This window comes from Miscanthus floridulus, chromosome 4 (genome assembly GCF_019320115.1).
Source record: "Miscanthus floridulus cultivar M001 chromosome 4, ASM1932011v1, whole genome shotgun sequence".
Classification (NCBI taxonomy): domain Eukaryota; kingdom Viridiplantae; phylum Streptophyta; class Magnoliopsida; order Poales; family Poaceae; genus Miscanthus; species Miscanthus floridulus.
The window spans coordinates 80,548,118-80,572,106 of record NC_089583.1 but is presented as its reverse complement, the minus strand read 5'-3'; the positions used below and the strand labels follow the sequence as shown (position 1 = coordinate 80,572,106).

The 23,989-nt window shown below is 48.5% G+C and overlaps 2 protein-coding genes across 2 annotated transcripts; both read left to right on the top strand.

Moving 5' to 3' along the window:
* The first annotated feature begins 7,217 nt into the window (after nucleotides 1-7,217).
* LOC136551826 (AAA-ATPase At4g25835-like) lies at nucleotides 7,218-9,119 on the top strand. Its single transcript, XM_066543373.1, has one exon. It carries the CDS (start codon nucleotides 7,334-7,336, stop codon nucleotides 8,918-8,920), a length of 1,587 nt encoding a protein of 528 aa, XP_066399470.1. The 5' UTR covers nucleotides 7,218-7,333; the 3' UTR covers nucleotides 8,921-9,119.
* Nucleotides 9,120-21,257: 12,138 nt separating this feature from the next.
* LOC136548691 (uncharacterized) lies at nucleotides 21,258-23,378 on the top strand. The gene is made up of 2 exons (XM_066540127.1): nucleotides 21,258-22,266; nucleotides 22,744-23,378. The coding sequence occupies exons 1-2, from the start codon at nucleotides 21,258-21,260 to the stop codon at nucleotides 23,376-23,378; spliced, it is 1,644 nt and encodes a 547-aa protein (XP_066396224.1).
* Nucleotides 23,379-23,989: the final 611 nt, after the last annotated feature.

Genomic DNA, 23,989 nt, shown 5'->3' with positions numbered 1-23,989 from the left:
TTTTTGTTGCTGGGCCGAAGGAACAGTATTGCTTTTATTTTTTCAGAAACTTTTTTGATACATATTTGATGAATTTCAATTGAATTTTGATGTCCAACTCTGCACAATTTTGATCCAACGATAATTTTGTTCAGAGAAAATACAGTACTATAAAAGTTTCTAGAAAATAATAATGAGAATATTTACACTTTTCGCTGCGTATTTAAAGTTGTTATTTTCATTATTAAATTCGAATCAATGGGAGAATTTAATTTTTAAAAATAGATATGTTTTTAGTCTATTATAATATTGTTATTATTCTGACCAACGTTGATTAATGACAATATTATGATGTTATATCATGCATTAATTCTATTTCTGCCCAACGGTGATGTAGAATTAGTGGAGGACAATTGCATATTTTAATTTTGATCAACGTTAGAACTAAGACATGTAATTTGTTATTATTGTGTTTATGTTCTCACTCCATATCAATTGTGTTTTCAGGCAGATACAATTTGATGGGTTGTATCAAAGAGATCCACATTCTCAAAGGTGACAACTACACGTAGTGGAAGAAAAAGATTGACCTAACCTTCATCTTGGCTGAGGTGGACTGGATAGTCACCTCACCATGTCCCACTGAGCCTGTGGCACCGGTGAGGGAGACAAACGAGGCTGATGCCGCTTGGGCAACTAGAGAGAGGGATTTTGAATCTCAAAAGATATGCTATCACCTTGTGCATAGGAAGTGGGTCACTGCCAATAAGAAATGTATGTTCTCACTCTAGAGTGTGACACCATCACCGAGTACCTCGATAGAATAAAGAGTCAGTTTACTGGCTCTTCAAAGACATATGCTACCCAGCTGATAAAGCAGGTGGTGATAGTGAGGTACTCTGGAAATGGTGGCATAAGAGAGCACATACTAAGGATGAGCAATTTGGCATCTAATCTAAAACCAATAGATCTGACTCTCAAGAAAGAGTTCCTTATCCATCTGATTTTTGCTTCCTTGCCTAAGGAGTTTGACACTTTTGTTGTCAACTATAACATACAACCCGAGAAGTGGGACTTAAAGAGGTTCATGGCTATATGTGTGCAAGAGGAGAAGAGAATGAAAGCTGCCAATGGTGGCACTATCAATTATGTGAAAAACAAAAAAAAAGAATAATAATGCTAACTCCTCCTCAAAGTTAAAGGAAAAGGGTCACATGCTGCATCAGCCTCAGTAGAACAAGTTTCTAGTAGAGAAAGATCAGTGTCTCTATTGCAAGAAGACAGGACATTATAAAAAAGATTGTCCCGGTTACTTATAGATGATAATGGCAAAGAAATGTGATAACATTATTACTTTCATAAATGAATCCCTGTATGTACAATATTCAAAATCTACCTGGTGGATTGACTTAGGTGTAACTATTTATGTTGCTAATTCTTTACATGGATTCCTTTCGACGAGGACTACGCAAAGAAGACAAAGACACGTTAAAGTTGCAAATCGAGTCCAAGCAGATGTTGAAGCCATTGGCGATATTTCTCTAGAGCTTGCTAATGGTTTCACACTTTTACTTAGAGATGTACTTTATGTTCCCTCTCTACAGAGAAACTTGATTAGTGTTTCATGCTTGATAATGATGGATATGATTGCCATTTTGAAAATGACAAATGTAAGATAATATTTAATAATGCATGTGTTGGTCTTGCTATGTTACAAAATGAGCTTTATTTGTTATCACTATGAGATGATGTGAACGTTGTATGTGATGATGAGAACGCTGCATGCGACAATGAGAATGTATCCTTGTCTACAGATGTAAACAGAAAACGAAAGAGAGCTCATGATGCGTTGTCAAAATTATGGCACTGTCATTTAGGCCATATTTCAAGGGGGAGAATAGAAAGACTAGTTAAGAGTGATATTCTTCCACCATTAGAGTTCTCAGATTTAGAACAATGTAGAGAATGCATAAAAGAAAAAAATATGTAAAGAAAATTTAGAAAGATGCCAAACGAAACGCAGAAATTTTATAGATTATCCACACAGATATTTGTGGTCTATTTCCTATAAAGAGTGTGGATGGTTATGATTCGTTCATAACATTCACAGATGATTACTCCCGTTATGGCTACATTTATTCAATCAAAGAAAGAACAGAAGCATTGGATAAATTTAAGATATTTAAGGCAGAAGTTGAAAACCAATACAATTTAAAAATTAAGATAGTCTGGTCCGACCATGGGGGGGAGTATTACGGTCAGCATACCCCATATGGCCAAGTTCTTGGACCTTTTGCAAGGTTTTTATAGGAGAATGGCATAGTAGCCCAGTATTCTACACCGGGCGAACCTTAGCAGAATAGAGTAGCTGAAAAACACAATCGTACCCTGACGGATATGGTGCGTAGTATGATAAGTTACTCCACCTTACCGTTGAACCTATGGATGGAGGCGTTAAAAACCGCCATTCATATTCTCGATAGAGTACCAAGTAAGTCGGTGCCCAAAACACCGTATGAGTTGTGGACAGGAAGAGTACCTTCACTAAACCACTTACGTGTGTGGGGGAGTCCTACTGAGGCTAAAGTATTTAACCCAAACATTAGGATACTAGATCCCAAAACAGTAAGTTGCCATTTCATTGGTACCTAGAAAAGTCAAAATGTTTTCATTTCTACTATCTAGACAGATATACAAAGTTTGTGAAAATGAGACACGCTGTCTCCCTAGAGGATGAAATAATGAGGGGGAGCATGGTAGCTCGAGAAATTGACCTTGAAGAGAAGCAGGTGTATGCGCCCACTCTGATGATTCATGAGCCATTTTTCTCACTATCTGCTGTCGCTGCACCGACAGTGAAAGACACTGTGGTGCCAGCACCTGTTGTTATTTCGCCTGTGACAACAATGAATGATGATGAGGAACCTATTATTCAGGATCCTGTAGAACCTATTGCCACACATGAGGGGAGCAACAATAGCCTCAAACAGAAGATGTGCTAAATGTGGAGGCCCCTAGAAGGTCTCAAAGAGTTAGAAAATCAGTTATTCCTGCTGACTATGAAGTATACAACACTAAGGAATTTCAAATGGAGGATGATCCTACATCATTTGAAGAAGCCATAAGAAGTGATCATTCATCAAAGTGGCTTGAGGCCATGAAAGATGAAATGAAATCTATGGATGCCAATAAAGTTTAGGACTTGGAAATAATTCCTAAAGGAGCAAAAATAGTAGGTTGTAAATGGGTCTATAAAACAAAACTTGACTCTCAAGGGAATATAGAGAGATATAAAGCGTGACTTATGGCAAAAGACTTTACGCAAAGAGAAGGTATTGATTACAATGAGACCTTTTCTCTAGTCTCATGTAAGAATTTCTTCGGAATCATATTGGCATTAGTGGCACAATACGATTTAGAATTACATCAGATGGATATAAAGACGACATTTCTCAACGGGGACTTGGAGGAAAATGTTTACATGGCACAACCGAAAGGTTGTGTCATTGAAAGAAAAGAACGAATGGGATGCCACCTAAAGAAATCCATTTATGGATTAATACAAGCTTCAAGACAGTGGTACTTAAAGTTTGATCAGACAATAAGGAATTTTGGGTTTAAAGAGAATGTTGTGGACAATTGTGTCTATGTAAAGTTTATCTTCCTTGTCCTGTATGTGGATGATACCTTACTTGCTAGTAGTGATGTCAGTCTACTACTGGAGACAAAGAAGTTTTTATCCTCAAGATTTAATATGAAAGATCTTGGTGAAGCCTCGTTCGTTCTAGGGATCGAGATTCACCGAGATAGAAGTAAAGAGGTATTAGGATTATCACAAAAGGCATACATAGAAAAGATATTAAAGAAATTCAGTATGCATAAATATAGTCCCTCACCTGCTCCTATAGTCAAGGACGACAGATATGGGGATTTTCAATGCCTCAGGAACCAATATGGGATCGATCAAATGAAAGTGGTTCCATATGCTTCAGCTATCGGAAGCTTGCAATATGCTCAAGTATGTACGCGCCCTAACTTAGTATTTGTTACCGGGTTACTTGGCAGATTCCAGAGTAATCCTGGAACAGAACACTGAAAATTAGTAAAGAAAGTCTTGCGTTATTTGCAAGAAACGAAAGGCCTCATGATGGCGTATAGAAGATCTGATTCACTCCATATAGTAGGATATTCAGATTCTGATTATGCGGAAGATGATAGAAAATCCACCTCTGGATATGTATTCACTCTCGCAGGGGGAGCTATTTCATGAAAAAGCTCAAAGCAAACCGTCACTACATCGTTCACAATGTATGCCGAGTTTGTAGCATGTTATGAGGCAACGGAGCAGGTGAACTGGCTAAAGAAGTTCATACCCTGTTTGAAGATGGTTGACGACATCTATAGACCACTTAAGTTATACTGCGATAATAATCCGGCAGTACATCATGCTCACAATAATAAGTCAAGTGGTGCTGCCAAACACATTGACATAGAGTATTATGTTGTGAAAGATAAAGTCCGGGATCATGTCATAAGTCTTGAGCATATAAGTACCGAAAAGATACTCTCGGATCCGCTTACAAAAGGCTTACCACCCAACGTGTTCAGAGAACATATAGCCAGCATGGGTTTAAGGGAAAGCCTATAATTCTTAGACAAAAGAAGGCCAAAAGTTAAGTATCTATTTTAGAACAGAGTGGTGTGTCGTAGCTGTTAAATCTATCGGCAATTGACCGTGACGATGAAACATGCTCTATGCGCTAATCTGTAATGGAATGAACAAAAGTAAATGATATAAAATTGAAAAATAGTAGGAGATGGAGGGGAAGATTGTTAGATTGATCTCTAATCCCAAACTGGGCCCAATGACCCAGTTAGGCCTTTGATCCGCGTCCTAATCGGGGGCGCCAGCCCACTATAGCTGGAGGTCCCCTGTCACACTGCGCAATAAATAGAGGTGGGGGCCGGTGGCTCAAGTCACGAGGTTCGCCTGAGCCGAGCTCCCCACCGAAATCCCTAATCCGATTTAGAGGGAGCGTAGCCAGTGGCGGAAAGCCACCAACCGCGCCGCCATCGGACTGTGTCACCGCCACCACTGCACTGCGCCGCCACAGGTCTTCACCGTCGGTCGCCACCGCCCATCACCGACACCGTCTTCACCGACCGTCGCTGCCCTCGCACAGACACCAACACAACCCCATGACAGACGCCTCTGGATCGAAGGCCTACGATGGTCGGTAACCAAGTGCTACTCCTTCCTCTATTCTCTGTCTAGTTCATATACTAGGACATCCTTTTTCAAGATGTATCCGGCTACATCCGTGACCATGTGATTAGAATAGTTCTACGGAACACGTCAGGGGAACAGTGTAGACCGTATCGAGAAGGGCAAGAAGAATCTTCCATGCCCTGCAACTTGAGATCTTTGTCGAAATCGTCCTTTCGTCGTCCATCAACTTGTTGGATACAGCCTACAGACAGCTAGGATGGCGACATGCTGGTGCAGTTACTGTGTTTCCTGCCAATGTTTAATTTGTTGTTTGCCTTCCTCCGTTTAGTTTTTATATATGCTGCATAACCAGATTAGATTTCGTCCGAAAGAGAGGGGGAAGAAAAATCAGTGGAGAGGTGTTTAGAAAGGTAGGCTAGCGTTGTAAACAAGCAGGAAGTCTTGACATGAGAACTACGCTGGCTCGTTTTTCCACAGGAATTCCCAAAGTTACTGGCACCTCATTTGACAGATTTGCTGTTTTGTTTACCTGGTCTCAAAAATAAAAAGAAGAAGATAGCAGTCCACCAAACATTAGCAATTTCAAAGCATCCTCTGCGAAGCCTCTTTCTCACCACCATCAAAGGTCTATGTGTTCAAGGCCTCACTGAATCTATCCCGTCAACACCGAGTTCACCCTGCTACGAGTATGGCCACGTTCATCGGGCCTCCACTCCACCACTGCTCTTTGTTGCCGCCAAGCATCTTGTTCATTTGTCCGCGGCGGTGATGTGATGTCCCATGATGGATGTCGATGTGCACCTCTCCTCATCATAGCGAGCCCCTTCTGCAAGGCGTCTCGCAGTGTCACTTAGGCCTAGTTTTTAGATTACGAAAAAATTTCAACCCGATGAATAGTACTATTTTCGTCTTATTTATCAAATATTGTCCAATCGTGGATCAAGGCTCAAAAGATTCATCTCGTGATTTCCAACTAAACTGTGTAATTAGTTATTTTTTTCCCTACATTTAATACTCCATACAAGCGGCTAAAAATTGATGTGATGAAGAGAGAGTGAAAAAACTTGGATGGCATCTAAACAAGGCCTTAGAGCCTGTTTGGTTCCGCGTCGGCGACGCGTTTGAGCGGAGAACGCGAAAAAATCCCGCTGAATGGTTTGAATTGCCCCCCGCATTGGACGACCACTGCACGCTCGGAAAATGCGAACGCAGCGTCCGAGCCACGGTCGCTTATCACGGTCGCGCGACGGGCTGTCGCGGAACCAAACAGGCCCTTAGGGCGCGTGTTTGATTGTTTGTCCAGGCGAAAATTGCCTAAGCAGTCAGCATTCTAGGCTCGTGATTTTGCCCGGGCTCAATCAAAACAGGTCCTTAGCTAGCTCAGCGGGTACGCCAACCTCGCTCTTCGCTCGTTAATGTCCATGTCCTGTTGTTGTGTTTATCTGCTCTAAAGGAAAACATCACCGGCAGTAACAGCATGTTCGTTTAGCTGCTTGTCGTAAACGGTCGTAAATTTTTAACCGAAACAGTATTTTTCTCTCACACAAACCAAAGCGAACCGAACAGGCTGGGGTCAAAGAGCGGCGGTAGTACTAAGGTCCAAAGGCCGTGGTGTCAGTCTCCAAGCATAGCCCAAGGTAGAGTACCCATCAGCCAGAACGATGGCAGTTTGGCTGCAGCACAGCATTCTATCCATGATGACACACTGCACAGTCGCAAATCTCGCTCGCAGTGGCCCCTCTGAGCGGGAGATCTCTCTTGGTACGTGTACTCCGTCCGTCCGCTGTGAATCCTGCCGTCGCTCCGTCTCTCTCTCCAAGATCCGTCTGTCTGACCATCCAGTAATCTCTGAGCTCCATTGACAGCGACCTTGCCTTGCTGGTCCTGGCCTACTCTGTCACTGTCTCCAGTGCACCTCATTTTGTTCGTTTCGTTCCTTCCTTGTTTTATCATCGCCCGCCCTCCTCAAATCTTTCTCCATTCTGCCGCTTCTCCTATAAAATGCGTCGCCTCCGCTTGTAGAAAGCCACTCATCATTGCCGCATTTGCTTCCTTCCAAGATCGGACGAGCGTCTCAAGAAGAACCGAGCTAGAAGTGGAGGCGGAGAGGGAGAGGGGAGGAAGATGGAGTACTGGACGGCGCTGGCGTCGCTGATGGGCGCGTTCGCGTTCCTGCAGGGGGTGGTGCAGGCGATGTTCCCGGCGGAGCTGCGGGCGGCGCTGGCGCGGCTGCTGGGCAGGCTCACGCGCGCCTTCTCCCCCTACTGCTACTTCGACGTGACGGAGATGGAAGGCATGAGCACCAACGAGATCTACGACGCCGTGCAGCTGTACCTCAGCAGCACCGCGGCGCCGGCGTCGGGGGCGCGCCTCAGCCTGTCGCGCCCGCTCAACGCCTCCTCCTTCACCTTCGGGCTCGCCGCCAGCGACCGCGTCGTCGACACCTTCGCGGGGTGCGCCGTCACGTGGGAGCACGTGGTGGCGCCGCGCCAGAGCCAGGGCTTCGCGTGGCGGCCGCTCCCCGAGGAGAAGCGCCGGTTCACGCTCCGCATCCGGCGCGGCGACAGGGACAAGCTGCTCCCGGCGTACCTGGACCACATCCTCGCCGCGGCGGCAGACATCCGGCGCCGCAGCCAGGACCGGATGCTCTACACCAACGCGCGGGGCGGGGTCATGGACACGCGCGGCCTGCCCTGGGACCCCGTGCCGTTCAAGCACCCGAGCACGTTCGGCACGCTCGCCATGGACCCCGCGCGGAAGGCGGCCATCATGGCCGACCTCCGGGACTTCGCCGGCGGCAGCGCCTTCTACGAGCGCACCGGACGCGCCTGGAAGCGCGGCTACCTCCTGTACGGGCCACCGGGCACCGGCAAGTCCAGCATGATCGCGGCCATGGCCAACTTCCTCGGCTACGACGTGTACGACCTGGAGCTGACCGAGGTCAGCAGCAACGCGGAGCTCCGGAAGCTGCTGATGAAGACGACGTCCAAGTCCATCATCGTGATCGAGGACATCGACTGCTCCGTCGACCTCACCAACCGCGCGGCCAAACCGCCGAACCCGAGGAAGCAGCAGCTTCGGCTGCCGAGCATCGACGGCACCATGGTCGACCAGGACGGGGGCGCCGGGGCCGGGCGGTCCATCACGCTGTCCGGCCTGCTCAACTTCACGGACGGCCTGTGGTCGTGCTGCGGCGCGGAGCGCATCTTCGTGTTCACCACCAACCACATCGAGAAGCTGGACCCGGCGCTGCTCCGGTCGGGCCGCATGGACATGCACATCTTCATGTCCTACTGCTCGTTCCTGGCGCTCAAGATCCTGCTCAAGAACTACCTCGGCTTCCAGGGCGACGAGGAGCTGGACCGCCTCAGCGACAGCGACACCATGCGCGGGCTGGAGGAGTGGGTGGACGCCGCGGAGATCACGCCGGCGGACGTGAGCGAGCTGCTGATCAAGAACCGCAGGAGCGGCAAGGCGGAGGCAATGCAGGAGCTGCTGGACATCCTCAGGGCCCGCGCCGAGAAGCGGGGCCGGGGCAGCGGAGGCGGCGCGGCCTCGGCTGGGAAGGAGGCCGGCGGCGGCGAGAACGAGGAGGAAGAGGAGGAGGAGAAGCGGGCGCTGGAGAGCCCCAAAGAGGGGAAGGAGCAGGCCGGCATTGACAGCTCCGGGGACGGACAGGACGAGGAAGCCGAGGGCAAGAAACAGGTGTGAGGCTGGCCGTGTGCGAGCCGAGGAGGAGCCGTCGAGCAGAGCAGGACAAGCCGAGGCCGGAAAGAGCTGTGTTTAGTTGGGCCAAATTTTGGAATCTGGCTAGCGTGTATTTTCGTTTTTATTTGGCTATTAATATGACTAATTAGGTTCGAAACGTTTGTCTCGCGATTTCCAATCAAACTGTGCAATTAGTTTTTTTCGTCTACATTTAATGTTCCATACACGTATCGTAAGATTTGATGTGATGGCTACTGTAGCACTTTTTGGAAAAACTTTTTAGAACTAAGGTTGTGTTTAGTTCACAAAACGAAATGAAAATTTTTGATGTCACATTAGATATTTTGGGGATGTCGGAAGGCGTTTTCGGATACTAATAAAAAAAACTAATTACATAGCTCGCCTGAAAATTACGAGGCGAATTTACTAAGCCTAATTAATTCATCATTAGCGCATGTTAGTTACTGTAGCATTTATGGCTAATCATGGACTAATTAGTCTTAAAACATTGGTCTCGCGATTTCCAACTAAACTGTGCAATTAGTTTTTTTCGTCTATATTTAATACTCCATACATATACCGCAATATTCGATATGATAGTTTGGGGTGAAATTTTTTGAGAACTAAACCAGGCCTAAACAAGGCCGAATGCAAGAAAGGAACTTGTTGCGGAGCATCTTTTTTTTCTCTGTTTGTCTGATTATTCTTTGCTTATTTTCCCCCTTTTGATTTGATGCTCGTCGTTGATGTCTTTTCTCTAGCTATCTAGTTAGTTTTTGGCCTATTGTAATAAGAAAACAGCAAGTAATTCTAGTAGCGGGATCATATCATTGTCATACGAGCTAGTACTAGTAAAATCTACTGCTATGCTTGTGTCGTGCGTGTTCATTTGTCATGATCTTTTCTTCTCGTCCTCTACACTCTTGTATTGTAAGGGCAACGACGGTTGCTGGGCACTGTTTCAAGATCAACCATGCTGATTCTGCACGACGAACTCTTGTCCTTGATGCTCATCTTTTTGCAGTTGTCGTGAGCTTGGCCTTTCTTCAGTTTTTTTAGTCCAAGAGGGGTAGTTTGTTGTGGGTCATCGAGATCAAAACACTTTTGTGCCTTGGATTAGGAGGGAGGGACAGCAGGCAGACAATGGGCTCGCTTGTTGTGTTCTTTGGATCCCCTGTCGTATCCAAGGCGCTCTTTCCAGCTCGACGCCCGCCGGCAATCCTTAGCTGGGAGGAACTGTCTGCCGCCGTACTGGTCAGCTCTATAATAATTCTTCCTCCCTGGAATGAGAAAACGACTGTTTTGTACTACGCGCTGGTGCTGCCTGCCCGTGCGCGGCTAGCTGTTGCTGCTGTGCTAGCTTAGCTGTTGTTGGCTGTGCCCTGCTTGCAATTGCAAGTGATGCTTTCAGTGCTCGTAGCGCCTTTAGCATAGCAGAGGCAGCCAAACGGCAGCAGAGCAGAGCAGAGGCGCAGGTAGCGACGACGGGCAGGTCTTGGGAATCAAGGCGTTAGATTGCGAAAAAATTTCAACCCAATGAATAATAACACTTTCGTCTTATTTGATAAATATTGTCCAATCGTGGACCAACTAGGCTCAAAAGATTCATCTCGTGATTTCGAACTAAACTGTGCAATTAGTTATTTTTTTTACCTACATTTAATACTTCATGCAAGCGGCTAAAAATTGATGTGATGGAGAGAGAATGAAAAAACTTGAAATTTAGATGGCATCTAAACAAGGCCCAAATACATGAATGAGTGATGGGCAACGACTTGTGTTCCGGAATGAGAATCTACGCATGTTTCTCCTGCAACATTCCCTCATATTTTATCAAGTACTCCTCCTCCCAAACCACTGTAAACTCGGGATGGATTTCGTTACTGCCATGTGGGAGTGGGACGTGGCTTTGTCCTTTGGATCCTGCCTGCTGCCAAGATCAGAATCCTAGAGCCGTGGCAGAACTCCGGATTGATTTTGATTATACTGCTGGCAGAAGCAGAAGGCAGATCGATGAAAGTGGAAGCATGTGGATTCGCTCCCCAGTAGTACGAGCGATCGATCGATCGATGGATCGGTCTCCTGGCCCTGGGATCGCCTTGCCTTGCCCTTGCCGGCCGTGTGACGTTTCCTTGTTTGGCCCAGACGGTCGGAGCCCCGCGCGCGGATTCTGATGGCGCGAGCGCGAGCGCGATCGGGCCGCGCCGCGGCTTTTGCTGCCTCGAGAGGCCGTGTTCCATGTGCCTTGGGATCGCGCTCGCGCTCGCACATGCCCGGCCGCTCCTCTCGTCCATTTCCGCCGCTTCGAAGCACCCCAGACCCCAGCGGTCTCCAGCTGAGGTTGGTCCAAAGGCAAAAGGGCAAAGGCATTGCAGCTGCCTATCGAACGAACCAAGGTCGGGGACTCGGGTCAGCTGTCCGAGAAATCCGGTGACATGACATGCCATTTCCCTGGCTGGTTGCTGCTGCACCGAGCCACGAGGCGGAGTTGACCGACTCCTCCCTGGTCCTCACTGCCAGCTTGGCAGGCACCAGTGCCAACCGGCTTCGAACCACAACGACGACAACGTCGCGTTGCTGGGCGCCCGCCACCCGTCGCCGCCATGAATTCAGTCAGCAGTGCAACCCGTGCGTACTAGGCAGCATGCGTCGAATGTGTGTTTGTGCCGCCAGGGTTGCCGAATGCCGACTTGCCGGCGTGTCAAATGCATCTGACCTGACGAAGCCAGGGACTGAGGAAGCGACGCTCGACCTCGAGGCATGATGAGGGGGTGTGTTCTTTCGCTCCTAAAATTTATATCACATCGAATATTTAGATATTAATAAGGAGCATTAAATATAGGTTAATTATAAAACAAATTACATAGATAAAGGCTAATTTGCGAGACGATTTTAAGCCTAATTAATCTGTCATTAGCATATGTTTACTGTAGCACCATGCTGTCAAATCATAGACTAATTAGGCTTAAAAGATTTATCTCGCAAATTAGTCGCAGATTGTGTAATTAGTTTCATAATTAATCTATATTTAATACTACATACATGTGTCCAAATATTTAATGTGATAGAAATTTTAGGAGCACTCGAAGAACAAAAAGAGGCCGAGGTCTACAACCTTGTTTATCGGCAAAACAGGCTGGAACCCCGTCCCCCTTGAAACATTGACGTGCGTTTTAGCATCCCACATCAAAATTGACATCGACGATCGACGACAATGGCTTCGGCAACGATGGGAAGGCCCCTGTGGCTTCGGCAACGATTTACGCTGTCCAAAGACTCCAACTCCGCAGACGATGGGCGTCGGCCTTCGGGGACAGTGAGGCACAGCGTGATCATGGCGCGCGACGATGGCGAAGGAAGGAAGGATCTTCCCAGCCTCAGCGCTATCGTTCCAGGCTTGGATCCATGCTTCCGCCGGTCATGGCGTCCTGTAGGCCCGTTTTCTCGGTATACAATTGAAAACACGGGTGCTAAGCCCAAACCCCAAACATTCTCAGGTACAGCCTCAGCGCTATTTAGGTTTATGCTTGTTAAATATAAATAAATCTATAACTAAGCTATACATGATCCAATGAGTACGAAATTTTTACTATAGTTCAATCATACAATAATTAGCTCACCATAAAAATTTTATCATAATTGGACCATAGAAACTATAGATATGAATTATTCTAATTAATTACAGAAAAGCATGGATCTAAAGCTAAAACAAAAACTTTGTACTAAAGCATACCATATTATATGTTCACTGTGTATATCTACTCATGTGGAGTCCAACAAAATTAAAATTTTCATTTTATGATTTTTCTGTGATTTACTATGATTTTTGAAAGATTCACCCGAAATAAAAAAAAAGACAAAACCGTCTTCAAAACTGCTTATAACAGGGCCAGAGAGGTAAGATGAACGGTTTTAAAAGCTGAGGGATGTGTTTTGCCTGGTTTTAAAGTTCAGGGAAAAAAACGGACTTTTGCGAGAATTGAGGAAGATAATGTGGACTTTTTTTCTTCTCTTTTTTTTTAGCACTCCAAACATTCTCGGGTAAAACATGTCTTCCTATTCGGCCCACTGTTCCACCAACAGGAGGTTGCTCATGAGTGCCGGCCCATTATTCCCTGGTAGCCAGGAGTTACGGAGGAGCTGGGCTGCCCTTTTCTTTTCCTTTTCGTTTTCCCTCTACCCATCGCCCGGATGATAGTTCAAACACGTCATCAACCACTTTTTGAGCCAATCATAATTAAACACGTCATCTATATAAAATGACAAAGAAAAAAAAAATGAATGAACGCAAAAATATAATAAAATAATAAACCAGGTCCTCCCTCTCCGCCCGAACGCAACAACTTACACGAGAAGTCCCATTATTCATTACTAGAGAAACAGGTTTTAGTCCTGGTTGGGAAACCGGGACTAAATTCTCGGGACTAAAGGTCCACACCTTTAGTTCCGGGTCTGGGAACCAGGACTAAAGGTCACCCACGGAAGAAAAAAATAAAGGAAATCCTCGAGGCCTCAGTTGCTCTACATGAGATTCAAACCCAAGACCTCTCTTCTCGCGCGTAGATACATTACCAACTCAACTGCACACCACTTGTGACAAAGTCATGTGCGCTCTCCTTTTGAATAGACTCGTGGGAGACCTTTAGTCCTGGGTAAAAGACCTTTAGTCCCGGTTGAAGACACCAACCGGGACTAAAAGGTTACCCTTTAGTCCCGGTTGGTGTTACCAACATGGACTAAAAGTTGGTGAACTTTTACTCCGGGTTGGTGACACCAACCGGGATTAAAGATGACTTTTAGTCCCAGTTGGTATTACGAACCGGGACTAAAAGTCCTTTAGTCCCGAACGCAAAAAATATCGAGACTAAAGGCTAAAATCGAAGTGGGTGAAAGGTCTATTTTCTAGTAGCGATTACATTGTTTCAGTTTTCTTAAACCAAGTAGTGAACCCACCTTCTATTAGGGATTAATGTTTCTTGATTCAATAGTGCTCTGAAAAGTTGATAACACTTTCTCTAACTATGAAATAGTAATAATGATCAGCTTACATGTGACATAGTAATATTATGTATCAATAAAAAGGGTACAATTCAGTGGCACGGTGACTTTTCCATTGGACAATGAAAAATCTTAATCCATATGTATTCAATATCAATGATAACATACCTTCCGCTTACAGAAGTCAATAAACTTGTCCAACATTTCTAAATGTGTGGCAAACAGACTAGCCTAAAAAAAGAAATGTCAAAACTAATAAGAATGTAAAAACTAATATAAAAATAGGATTTTGAGAAATGATATGCTTACATTATCATTATCTTCTAGATCTTTAAAATTTTAAAAGTTGCGATGTTGGCCTCCTCTTAGAGAAAATGAATTATCAGCATGCTCTGTACAGTTTTTCCTTTTTCGTGCCATCTGATTCAGAAACATAAAAAGCTCTGAAAAATAGTGACTCTTGAATAAATGTATCAAGGCTACTTATCTTGTTATCCATACAGATAGAAATTCCAAAAACTAAAACATGAATAAAGAATAGCAGGACTGAACGGATCTACATGACATACAATCAAAGAATGAATAAGCCACTTAATATATTACTACTACACAAGAGATTTGATGAGTAATTTCAAAGCACATGATATTAGATATGGTTCTAAAAAAGTGCTATGAAACAGTGAACCAAAACAAAAGAAAAAAAAATAATTCACGGACTATACTAGAAATCGTGAGAAGAGAGGAAGGGTGGGTGGGTAGATACTGAAACTCATGAGATTTTGCTACATGCGCAAGGGGCCATGCGTGCAATGTAGGCACGATGTTCGATGGATTTTTGTCAAGGTAAAATCCATATGTGCACTTTTATTTGTGTGTACCACCGAGCATATAAAAAAAAGGGAAAATACATACATATACATATATATGCTTGTGTCACGTGCATTCAGGCAGGGAAGCTAATAACCACCGTGTGAGCTTCTGCGTGCTACAGGTCCATGCATGTAGTGTAGGTATGCTCGCGACAGGCAATGGGAGAGAGCTAAACAGGTGCAGTCATGATACGCATGTGCGCTTGTATATATATGTCTGGAATCGGCCGTAGAGCTCGTATATACGCCGGTCTATACCATGTATTTTCCGCATAATTGTACACCAGCCGGGCCGATGCGACGCGGCGCTGCTCGGTGCGAGGTCCAGAATATTCTAGAACGTTCGGGGATATACAACCGGCAGATCCGTGTACTGATTGCCAGCTAGCGTACATGCACGTTTATCAGCCGCAAGCCTCTCTGGACCGAATATACGTACGTAGTAGGCTCTATAGTCAGCTGGGCCCATGCCTCAGTGACTGCATGTGAGAAGCTAATCCATATAAAGTGCTGGCCCACTGTTCAGCCAAGAAAGGAGACATTTGTTTGGTATACGGAATATAAATCTCCAAATATCTCGCTCGGTGGCAACCAACAAAGGCGGCGCGTGCATGCAGCCCAACGGGCCGGCATTACCCTAGCTGTTGCCTATATAAAGAGCCCCCAGGACTCTATGAAAGAAGGAGATCAGACCTCACCTCCACGCCGTCAGGCTGTTCTCGGCAACAAGAGCTAATCGCACATTCCATCCACAAAGCAACTAGAGCCGCCGGGCTCTCCTGCCGCAAGCGCGTATTCGCAATCCGCCAACGCCGACGTCTGGCCGCGAGGGAGCCCATCGGCGATCAGGCGTCTTCATCCAGAAGGCCGCACGCCCGTTCGTGGAACCAGGGGCTACAAGCAAGGAGATGGTGTTCATCTCTTCCATGGGTAATAAGAAACTAGTCTAGTTAATCTAGTTATTGTTTCTTTCAATCTTTTCCATCAGCATGCACATCGGCCGGCGTCACGGCTGGCCGAGAAGTGGATGACGCGGCAGCCGGATGATCAAGTCGGAGCTGGACTGCGAGAACCATCGCGTCATGAGTAGGCGGAGCATCGCCGGCGGGCTTCGGCTTGTTGGTGTCATACATGCCCGTGGTGTGGAGCTGGTGGCTAAGATCCGAACGCGGCCGCCAGGACAAGAACCTGAAGATACAAGTACTACACCAAAAGATACAAGTACTACTACAAGAGGCATGCGAAGCCTAGATGTACATGCATATACGTGCACGTACAGGCCATGCATGCACATGCCGTCTACGTGTGCCGAGAACACGAACAAGGCGACGTACAAGTCTTCATCAACAACTTCAACAACTCCAGATGATCAAGTTCTACAACGTACCACGACGACGCGGCCGAGGAAGTCCGATCCGATCCGATCTACACCAACCATGCAAGTGCGATCAAGATGACACCACGTGCTGTTCGACACTGACAAGGCGGACTACACGGGCGGGCATGGCTGATGTTCCAGCCATGTTGTACCGGCTCGTGGACCGACGAGGCCCTTACGCCGACGCCACCCACATCTACACCAACACTCTGCATGGAGAAGTGAAGCGAAGATTGAAGACGACGACCACAGCAGCAGAATCGGAGGTACTCTGTGATTCAGCTCACAGGGGTAATTAATTGGGAGCCTTCCGAGGCCCCAGGAACCATGGAGACCACATCGCCCAAGTTAGATAGCCATCAGCAGGCCATGGCACGCATTCTTTTCTTAGGAATTTGTACTTGTTACTCGTGATGATTAATAAGATACTATGTTCCTGTCTTTTATTTTTGTGTACTATTGTACACTGGCACGCCCGCACACTTCCCACACGAGAAGCCGCTGTAGGCGGGTTTTCTGGTGTCCAAACAAATTGGCACGCCCGGTGGGACCCAGTTCCCCTCCCATCTCTGCTGCAGTGTGCCGTCGGATTCGTCTTCGCCTCTCCTCCAACAAGCACAACATGCTGCATGACGGTACCCAAGGTGGAGCTGTCCTAATGAATGGTCCCCTTCTTGCAGGAGGACCATCCGACGCTGCAACCACCAAGGAGTCTGCCATGATTCAGATCGGGCAATTCCTAGTGCCGATCTCTGGACCGATGGGAGCACGACTGGAAGCTGCTGACGTCAAGCCGGCATTCCCCATGAAGGTCGAGAAGGTCCGCCCTACGGCGATCCAAGAAGGAGCGGGAGGAGTCCACGGCACCGCCAACGCTGAGACTCCGTTCTTGGTCTCCTTCGGCACGCACCCCCCGGTAGAGGTCTTCGAGCATCGCGAGAAGACCTACTTCCACCAAACACAAGACCCGGCCCTGTTCCAAAAGGTCGAGTCCAAAAAGGCGCAGAAGCGAGCCTTTGCTAAGGCTAAGAAGGAGCGTCGCAACCTCATGCTGGAAGCTCGCGCCCTCCTGAAGGAGTCCACCATCGAGGAGGTCAAAGGAGACGTCCATGCTGCACAACAACTACGCATCAAGGCAAACAACAGGCGTGCGAGTAGTGCGGCTCTCCAACCTCCCACGTCGACTCCAGCCAAAGACGCACCCGTTCCACCTGTGGAATATGCGGAGGTGGAGTTGCTCGAAGCCTTGGAGGCTGTCTCGTGTGACCTGCGTTGACAAATGATGCATGCTCGCCACGCGTCGAGCCCACACCCGCTACGCAACTGTAGGAGGAAGTACCGCAAGGTACAACAACTCCACAAACAAGTCAGTGCTCGCATTGCGCGAAGCGCTGTTCCAGAGGAGGACTGGTCTCTAGACGTGAGAGACCTAAGTCGCAAGGTGTTCATCTACCCCAGCACGGTGGATCCTCCATACAACTTGTTCCCTGTTGGGTGGGCATATGAACCTGCCAAGATCAAGGAGCTTGTGAGGCGCACGATCATGCGGGAGTATTGGAAGATGCGCCGCGCAAACAGGCAGCCCTACATCGCCGGACCAACCACCATCGTCGACAATAGCATCCCGATCCAACCGACTGGATGGGTGTCTTGCCTTCACGCGTCGACGACTCACGGCGCCTCCTCTCGTAACGCCAACAGGTTTGTGCCTCTACAAACTGAACAACCTACACCTCGCGATGGGAATGTGCAGGAGGAGATCCGTCAATTACGGGACCAAGTGGCCGAGCTTGGGAGAAGGCTTCAGGCTACGCCGGGATCTTCCTCGGCTCGATTCAGGACTGGCCCGGAAAGGCGTGCGCCGAGCCACTGTCCCCAACATGAGCGCCAAACCTTGGCACCACGTCGCCGAACTCCACCACCCATGCATCGAGGATACATGGCTCCGCCTCCACGGTGAAACACGTGGGCAAGGTGTACTGACTATGCCGCACCTCCTCGTGAAACGCAAGAACGACGCGCTGCCTTTCCATCCATTGGAAGGTTTGCTCCACCTCCGCCTTCTCCAAGGCGCGGAGCCTCAGGATCAAGGCAGTGGGAAGAGAACGCCCCAAGCACAACTCCCCGACCAGTTGGGCCGGTGGTTCCTCCTGCACCACAAGGGCCGTCACAGGCTCGACATGTGCCAACAGAGAACCAGCGCAAGCATGAGAGGCGACGAAGGAACCGCCATACACTCTACCGTGAGCTTGAGGAGTTGGTGCTTACGAACACTCAAGTGCGTGTTCGTGCTGATGGGGACATCCGCCAAGAAGATGGGAGAATCATATTCTGTATCTCCCCCACTCTGGAAAGCAACGAGAGGTACAAGTACCTCCTCAAAAGATTAACTCCAAAACCTCGCAAGGTGCGAGGTGGCGAGGCAGCAGGGAAAGGGGTCACTCCTACTCAAGAGCGCCCTCCAATTATCTTGAAAAGAAAAGAATCGCGAGAAGCTACACCAAGCATAGCCTCTTCAGACAGCCTAGGAGAGTCCACCTCGACCTCGGCTTCACCAATGGATGGGGTCGAGAAAGCGCCATCCATGCAAGATGGTGAGGTTCTTCCACAAGCTCAAGTTGACAATACAGTTGCGATGGATGAGGAAGCCTCTCCAACGACTGAAGCACCCAAGAAGGACGTAGCCATGTGCATTGCATTGACGGCGCATCCAGAGCACATGTCCAAAGAGACATGGGTCCCTCTGCCGGTGACCCATGACTTCACTTATCCTTCTGACGAAGAGATCCCGGTGAATCCAAAAGTAGGGACATCAGCTCCTTGCTTCCCCATTAGCGAGAGAAGGAATGCGTTGTCCGATGGTGATGATATATTGACGTCGGACATATCTCCAAAACGATACGCCGACATCTCGTCTCAGCTTCCACAAGACCAACAGGAATTGCAACACCTCATTGATCGGGCTGGGGCTAGTACTCAGCTTAAGTCCATCGCGGAGCAAAAGGTGAACCAAGCCATGGTCGATGAAGAGAAGGAGTTTTCGGGCCCTTACACCTGTGATTCTAACTCCGACTCCGACTCTGACTCCTCTGCGTCATTGGAGGTGCACTCCACATTGCCACTCTACCACAACCTCGCTCGCTCCATCCATTCGGAAGGGGAGGAGTATATCGGCGACCTTAACACAGCGTCAGCACGCATGGCGGGAGAGAACAGCGCCCCAAGAAGCCTAGAAGATCAAGTACAAGCACAAGGCGAGGTGATCAGGGCGTTGTCAACAAAGTTTGACAATCTAGTTGAACTAATGACGTCCCTAACACAAAACGTGCAACCTGGTGGTGCCCATCAACCTCCCGAGGATCCGCAGCTTGAGGAGGTAGAAGGCATTGCAAGTGCTCGTCCCCCTCCATTGCGAAATCCCTCTGCGTCGGCAAGTGCAGGACCACAACCATCAGCGCTAAAAGACTATCATGACATAGTCGAAGACATGGTGACCAAGAAGTTGAGGCAGATCATGAACGAGAAGGCGCCGCACTCACTAGAGGGTGACTTGGAGAAGCCATATGAAGCATGGCACGATCTTGTCCCCTTCCCTGCGGGATGGCGCCCACCTAAATTCCATCAATTCGATGGGACTGGGGATGCGAGAGAGCATCTGGCCTACTTTGAGGCAGCATGCGGCGACACAGCCAACAACTCATCGCTGCTATTGCGCCAATTCTCAGGATCTCTAACCGGCGCGGCGTTCCATTGGTACAGCCGGCTGCCGGTAGGAAAAATTACTAGCTGGACTGACATGAAGAGCGCCTTCAAAAAGCACTTTGTTGCTATGAAGAGGGACATCTCCATCGTCGAGCTGTCGCAAGTTAAGCAACGACGCGATGAAGCCATCGACGACTACATTATCCGGTTTCAGGATAGCTACGTGTGTCTGGCTAGAGACATGCACCTCGAGGATGCGATCGGAATGTGCATTCATGGGATGCTACAACACTGGTCGCTCGAAGTCTCTCGTCGTGAGCCTAGGATGTTCAGCGAACTGAGCTCCGCGGTGGCTGCCACCAAGATCGAGTTCGAAAAGTCGCCTCAAATCATGGAGCTCTACAAGAACGCGAGCGTCTTCAACCCTGCTAAGCGCTTCAGCTCGACAGCGAAGCCCAACAACGCTGGGGGCAAGATGAAGGCTCAAGCAGAGGCGAATACGGCGAGGGTTTTCTCCAACATCCCTCCAGCCCAGGCGCCTTTCCTAGGCACAAGGAACGATCAAGAAGGAAGGAGGACGCGTCTCTCAGACCTCCTCAAGAAGCAATACATCTTCAGGCGGGAGTTGGTGAAAGCTATGTTCGAGCAGCTGATGGACAATCAAGCGCTCCGCCTTCCTAAACCACGTCGGCCACACCAGGTAAGCATGGCTAACAATCCTTTGTACTGCCCATACCATAGGTACGTCGGCCACTTGATCGAGGATTGCATCGCCTTCAAGGAGTGGCTCCAAAAAGCCGTCATCGAGGGGAGAATCAACCTGGATCCCGATGCTGTTAATCCTGATTACCATGCTGTTAACATGGTGACGATGGGGGCACGTTCTTCGGTGAGTCAAGAAGGAGAAAGAGACCAAGGATCATGGGTGCCGCTAGCGCAAGTCAAGGAGCAACTTGCCTCTGTGACGCTCAAGCAGCCCCAAACTACATCAACAGAGCCGACCAGGGTCCCTCAAGGGGAGACGTGGACCGAAGTACAGCGTCGACGACAACCAAATGGACGTCCCCCGTGACATCCTTGCACGGTCATGTCTCCACATGCAACATCAACATCGACACCAGCACCAAGGCGGCCAGACCCAAGCCGGCGACGCCTGCAACCTCAGTTTGTCCCCAGGGAGCAAGGAAATGCGCCCTTCCCTCGTACGGGTCGCGTTCTAGCTACCTTGGCAGAATACTGGCCCAAGGATTGGGGGCAGATTTCGACTGAAGAGGTAAGTGAAGAATCAAGCTCTTCGCCAACCTCAAATGCGGCAACATGTAACGCCACTTCCGCTAGCAGCAACGATGGTAGCGCAAACTCCAATGAGCTGCTCACGACTAGAGAGCAGGAAATGCTCCATGATGGTGCTGAGCAAGGAGATGCCCCGCTAGAAGTCAACATGAACCTACGAAGTGGGAAGGCTTTACAAGAGCTGCCCCAAGTTAAGCAACCAAAAGGGAACAAGCCTACAAATGAAGGTACCCCATTAGCGGGAGTGCCCGAAACATCAAAGAAAAAGAACAGAGTTGACGACATCGACTATAATGTTATCTCTCACCTAAAGCGGGTCCCCGCGTTGCTGAGCATCTATGATGCTCTCATGCTTGTGCCCGAGCTCCGAGAAGCCCTAGTGAAGGCGCTGCAAGAACCGGAGCTCTATGAAGTCATCATGGCCAAACACCGCCTTGTCAACAACCCGTTGTTTGTAAATGAGATCACATTCGATGAAGAAGATGAGGTGGTAGAAGACGGCGATCACAACCAACCACTCTACGTTGAAGGGAACGTAGGAGCCGCGCACCTTCGTCGAATCCTCATTGACCCGGGGTCCGCTGTGAACATCCTTCCCCTACGGAGCTTGACGCGAGCTGGCTACACGGTGGCTGACTTGGAGCCTACGGACGTCATCATCTGTGGCTTCGACAACTCTGGGAAGGCGACTTTAGGAGCTCTTACCATTAAGATCCAGATGTCCACGTTCAGTTTCAAAGTGCGGTTCTACGTCATCGACGCCAACACGTCATACTCCGCGCTTCTAGGGAGGCCGTGGATTCACAAGTATCAGGTGGTGCCGTCTACGCTGCATCAATGCTTAAAGTTCCTTGATGGAAGCAAGACACAACAACGCATCATTGGCAACATGTCCCTGTACACCGTGCAAGAGGCGTACCACGCAGACGCCAAGTATTACTTTCCGGTGGAGGAGTACAAGTATCAGCTTGGTCGAGTCGCTCCTGCAACTGACATCGTGCTGAAGCCTGGCGCTTTGTCGACACCTGAGGTGAAGGCTCTCATCATGCCATGCTCCCCCTCCAAGAGGAGGACGTCCCCAAGGTCTAGAAGGACAAGGCAGGGGGCGGGTAGCATTCCCTCGACATCCACGGCCACTCCTCTATCGTTGAAAGTAGGAGTGTCCACATCGACACCCCTAACATTAAGGCCTACACGGAGACCCTTATTGACGGTTGTCTCCCAAGTTAAGGAGGTTCTGTCAACTAAGGAGGATACAAAGCCTCGTGCTCTGACCCTCGGAGGTGGCACCAAACTACCAATAAGAATTGAAGATGCGTCATCAACGCCAACACCTCAAGTGTCTACAAGCCAACCCTCACTAACGTCGGAAGGAATCATAAAGAAGAGGGTCGCTGAAATAGAAGGAGTAGCGGAGAGTGCTGAATGCATGCAACCTCCATCATTGTACATATCGACAACCACCGAGTTGGAAGTATGGACAATTCCCGGGCGCTCCTCTACACCTAGCACCATCTTCTATAAAGTGCCACAAGTACAACATTACGATTTTGTACTTGAATCCCCTAACCCTGATCATGATGCAGATGAGGCACTTACGACCATGAAGGCCGAGCCTAGAATGGTTCGCCTGCTGGAGAAGGCCGGGATCACGCTCGGTCCAAACAACAGGGTCCCACGACCACCATCCATATGCGAGCAATGGTGGAGCCAGGCAGACATTCTCATCAAGAGGAAGAACAAAGCTCAGCCCAAGTTCGGGTTAGGTTACCACAACATCGACACCTCCGACGAAGGAGAAGATTCGGTCAATGCCAACATCGCCCACTGCTTCACCATGTCGACTACCACGGGAGATGAAGTTGGCTGCTCCTACCAGCCTCGACGCCAACAACACCCCCTGGAGGTAGAAGCGGTGGAAGAAGATGGAAAGCCGGATATCACATCGGCATCCCAACAGCTCGAAGATGGAGGGCAGCCCACCATCGATGAGCTTGTACAAATCAATCTCGGAACTGAAGATGATCCGTGTCCGACCTTTGTGAGCGCTACACTCACGGAGGAGGAGCGAGAAGATTATCGAAGGTTCTTAATGGAGTACAAAGATTTCTTCGCATGGAGCTATAAAGAAATGCCAGGATTAGATCCTAGTGTCGCCACTCACAAGCTGGCAATTGACCCACAAGTTCGTCCTATGAAGCAAGCACCTCGACGCCTCTGACCCGAGTTCCAAGACCAGGTTATAGCGGAGGTGGACAACATGATCGCGGCAGGGTTCATCAAGGAGATACAATACCCACGCTGGCTCTCCACCATCGTCCCCGTGGAGAAGAAGAATGGGAAAGTGCGAGTCTGTGTTGACTTCCGCGACTTGAATCGAGCTTGCCCTAAAGATGACTTCCCTCTTCCGATCACGGAAATGGTGGTCGACGCTACTACCGGGTTCGATGCCTTGTCCTTCATGGATGGGTCGTCTGGATACAACCAAATCAAAATGGACCCTGTCGATGCACTTGACACCGCATTTAGAACACCTAAGGGCAACTTCCATTACACGGTGATGCCCTTCGGGTTGAAGAACGCTGGTGCCACCTATCAACGAGCTATGACGCACATACTCGGTGACTTGATCCACCACTCCATCGAGTGCTACGTCGATGACATGGTGGTGAAGACAAAAGACCGCAAAGACCATCAAGATGACTTGTAGGTGGTGTTCGAGCGTTTACGTCAACACCAGCTCAAAATGAACCCCCTCAAGTGCGCATTCGCTGTTCGGTCAGGCGTCTTCCTCGGCTTCATCGTCCGACATCGTGGCATCGAGATCGAGCC

Bases quoted from the DNA above. Each gene is read 5' to 3' on its own strand.
- LOC136548691 (XM_066540127.1), top strand. From the start codon at position 21,258: ATGCTCCATGATGGTGCTGAGCAAGGAGATGCCCCGCTAGAAGTCAAC. The intron at 22,267-22,743 runs GTAGCATTCCCT...ATCATGATGCAG, and splicing joins AAGGACAAGGCAGGGGGCGG to ATGAGGCACTTACGACCATG.
- LOC136551826 (XM_066543373.1), top strand. From the start codon at position 7,334: ATGGAGTACTGGACGGCGCTGGCGTCGCTGATGGGCGCGTTCGCGTTC.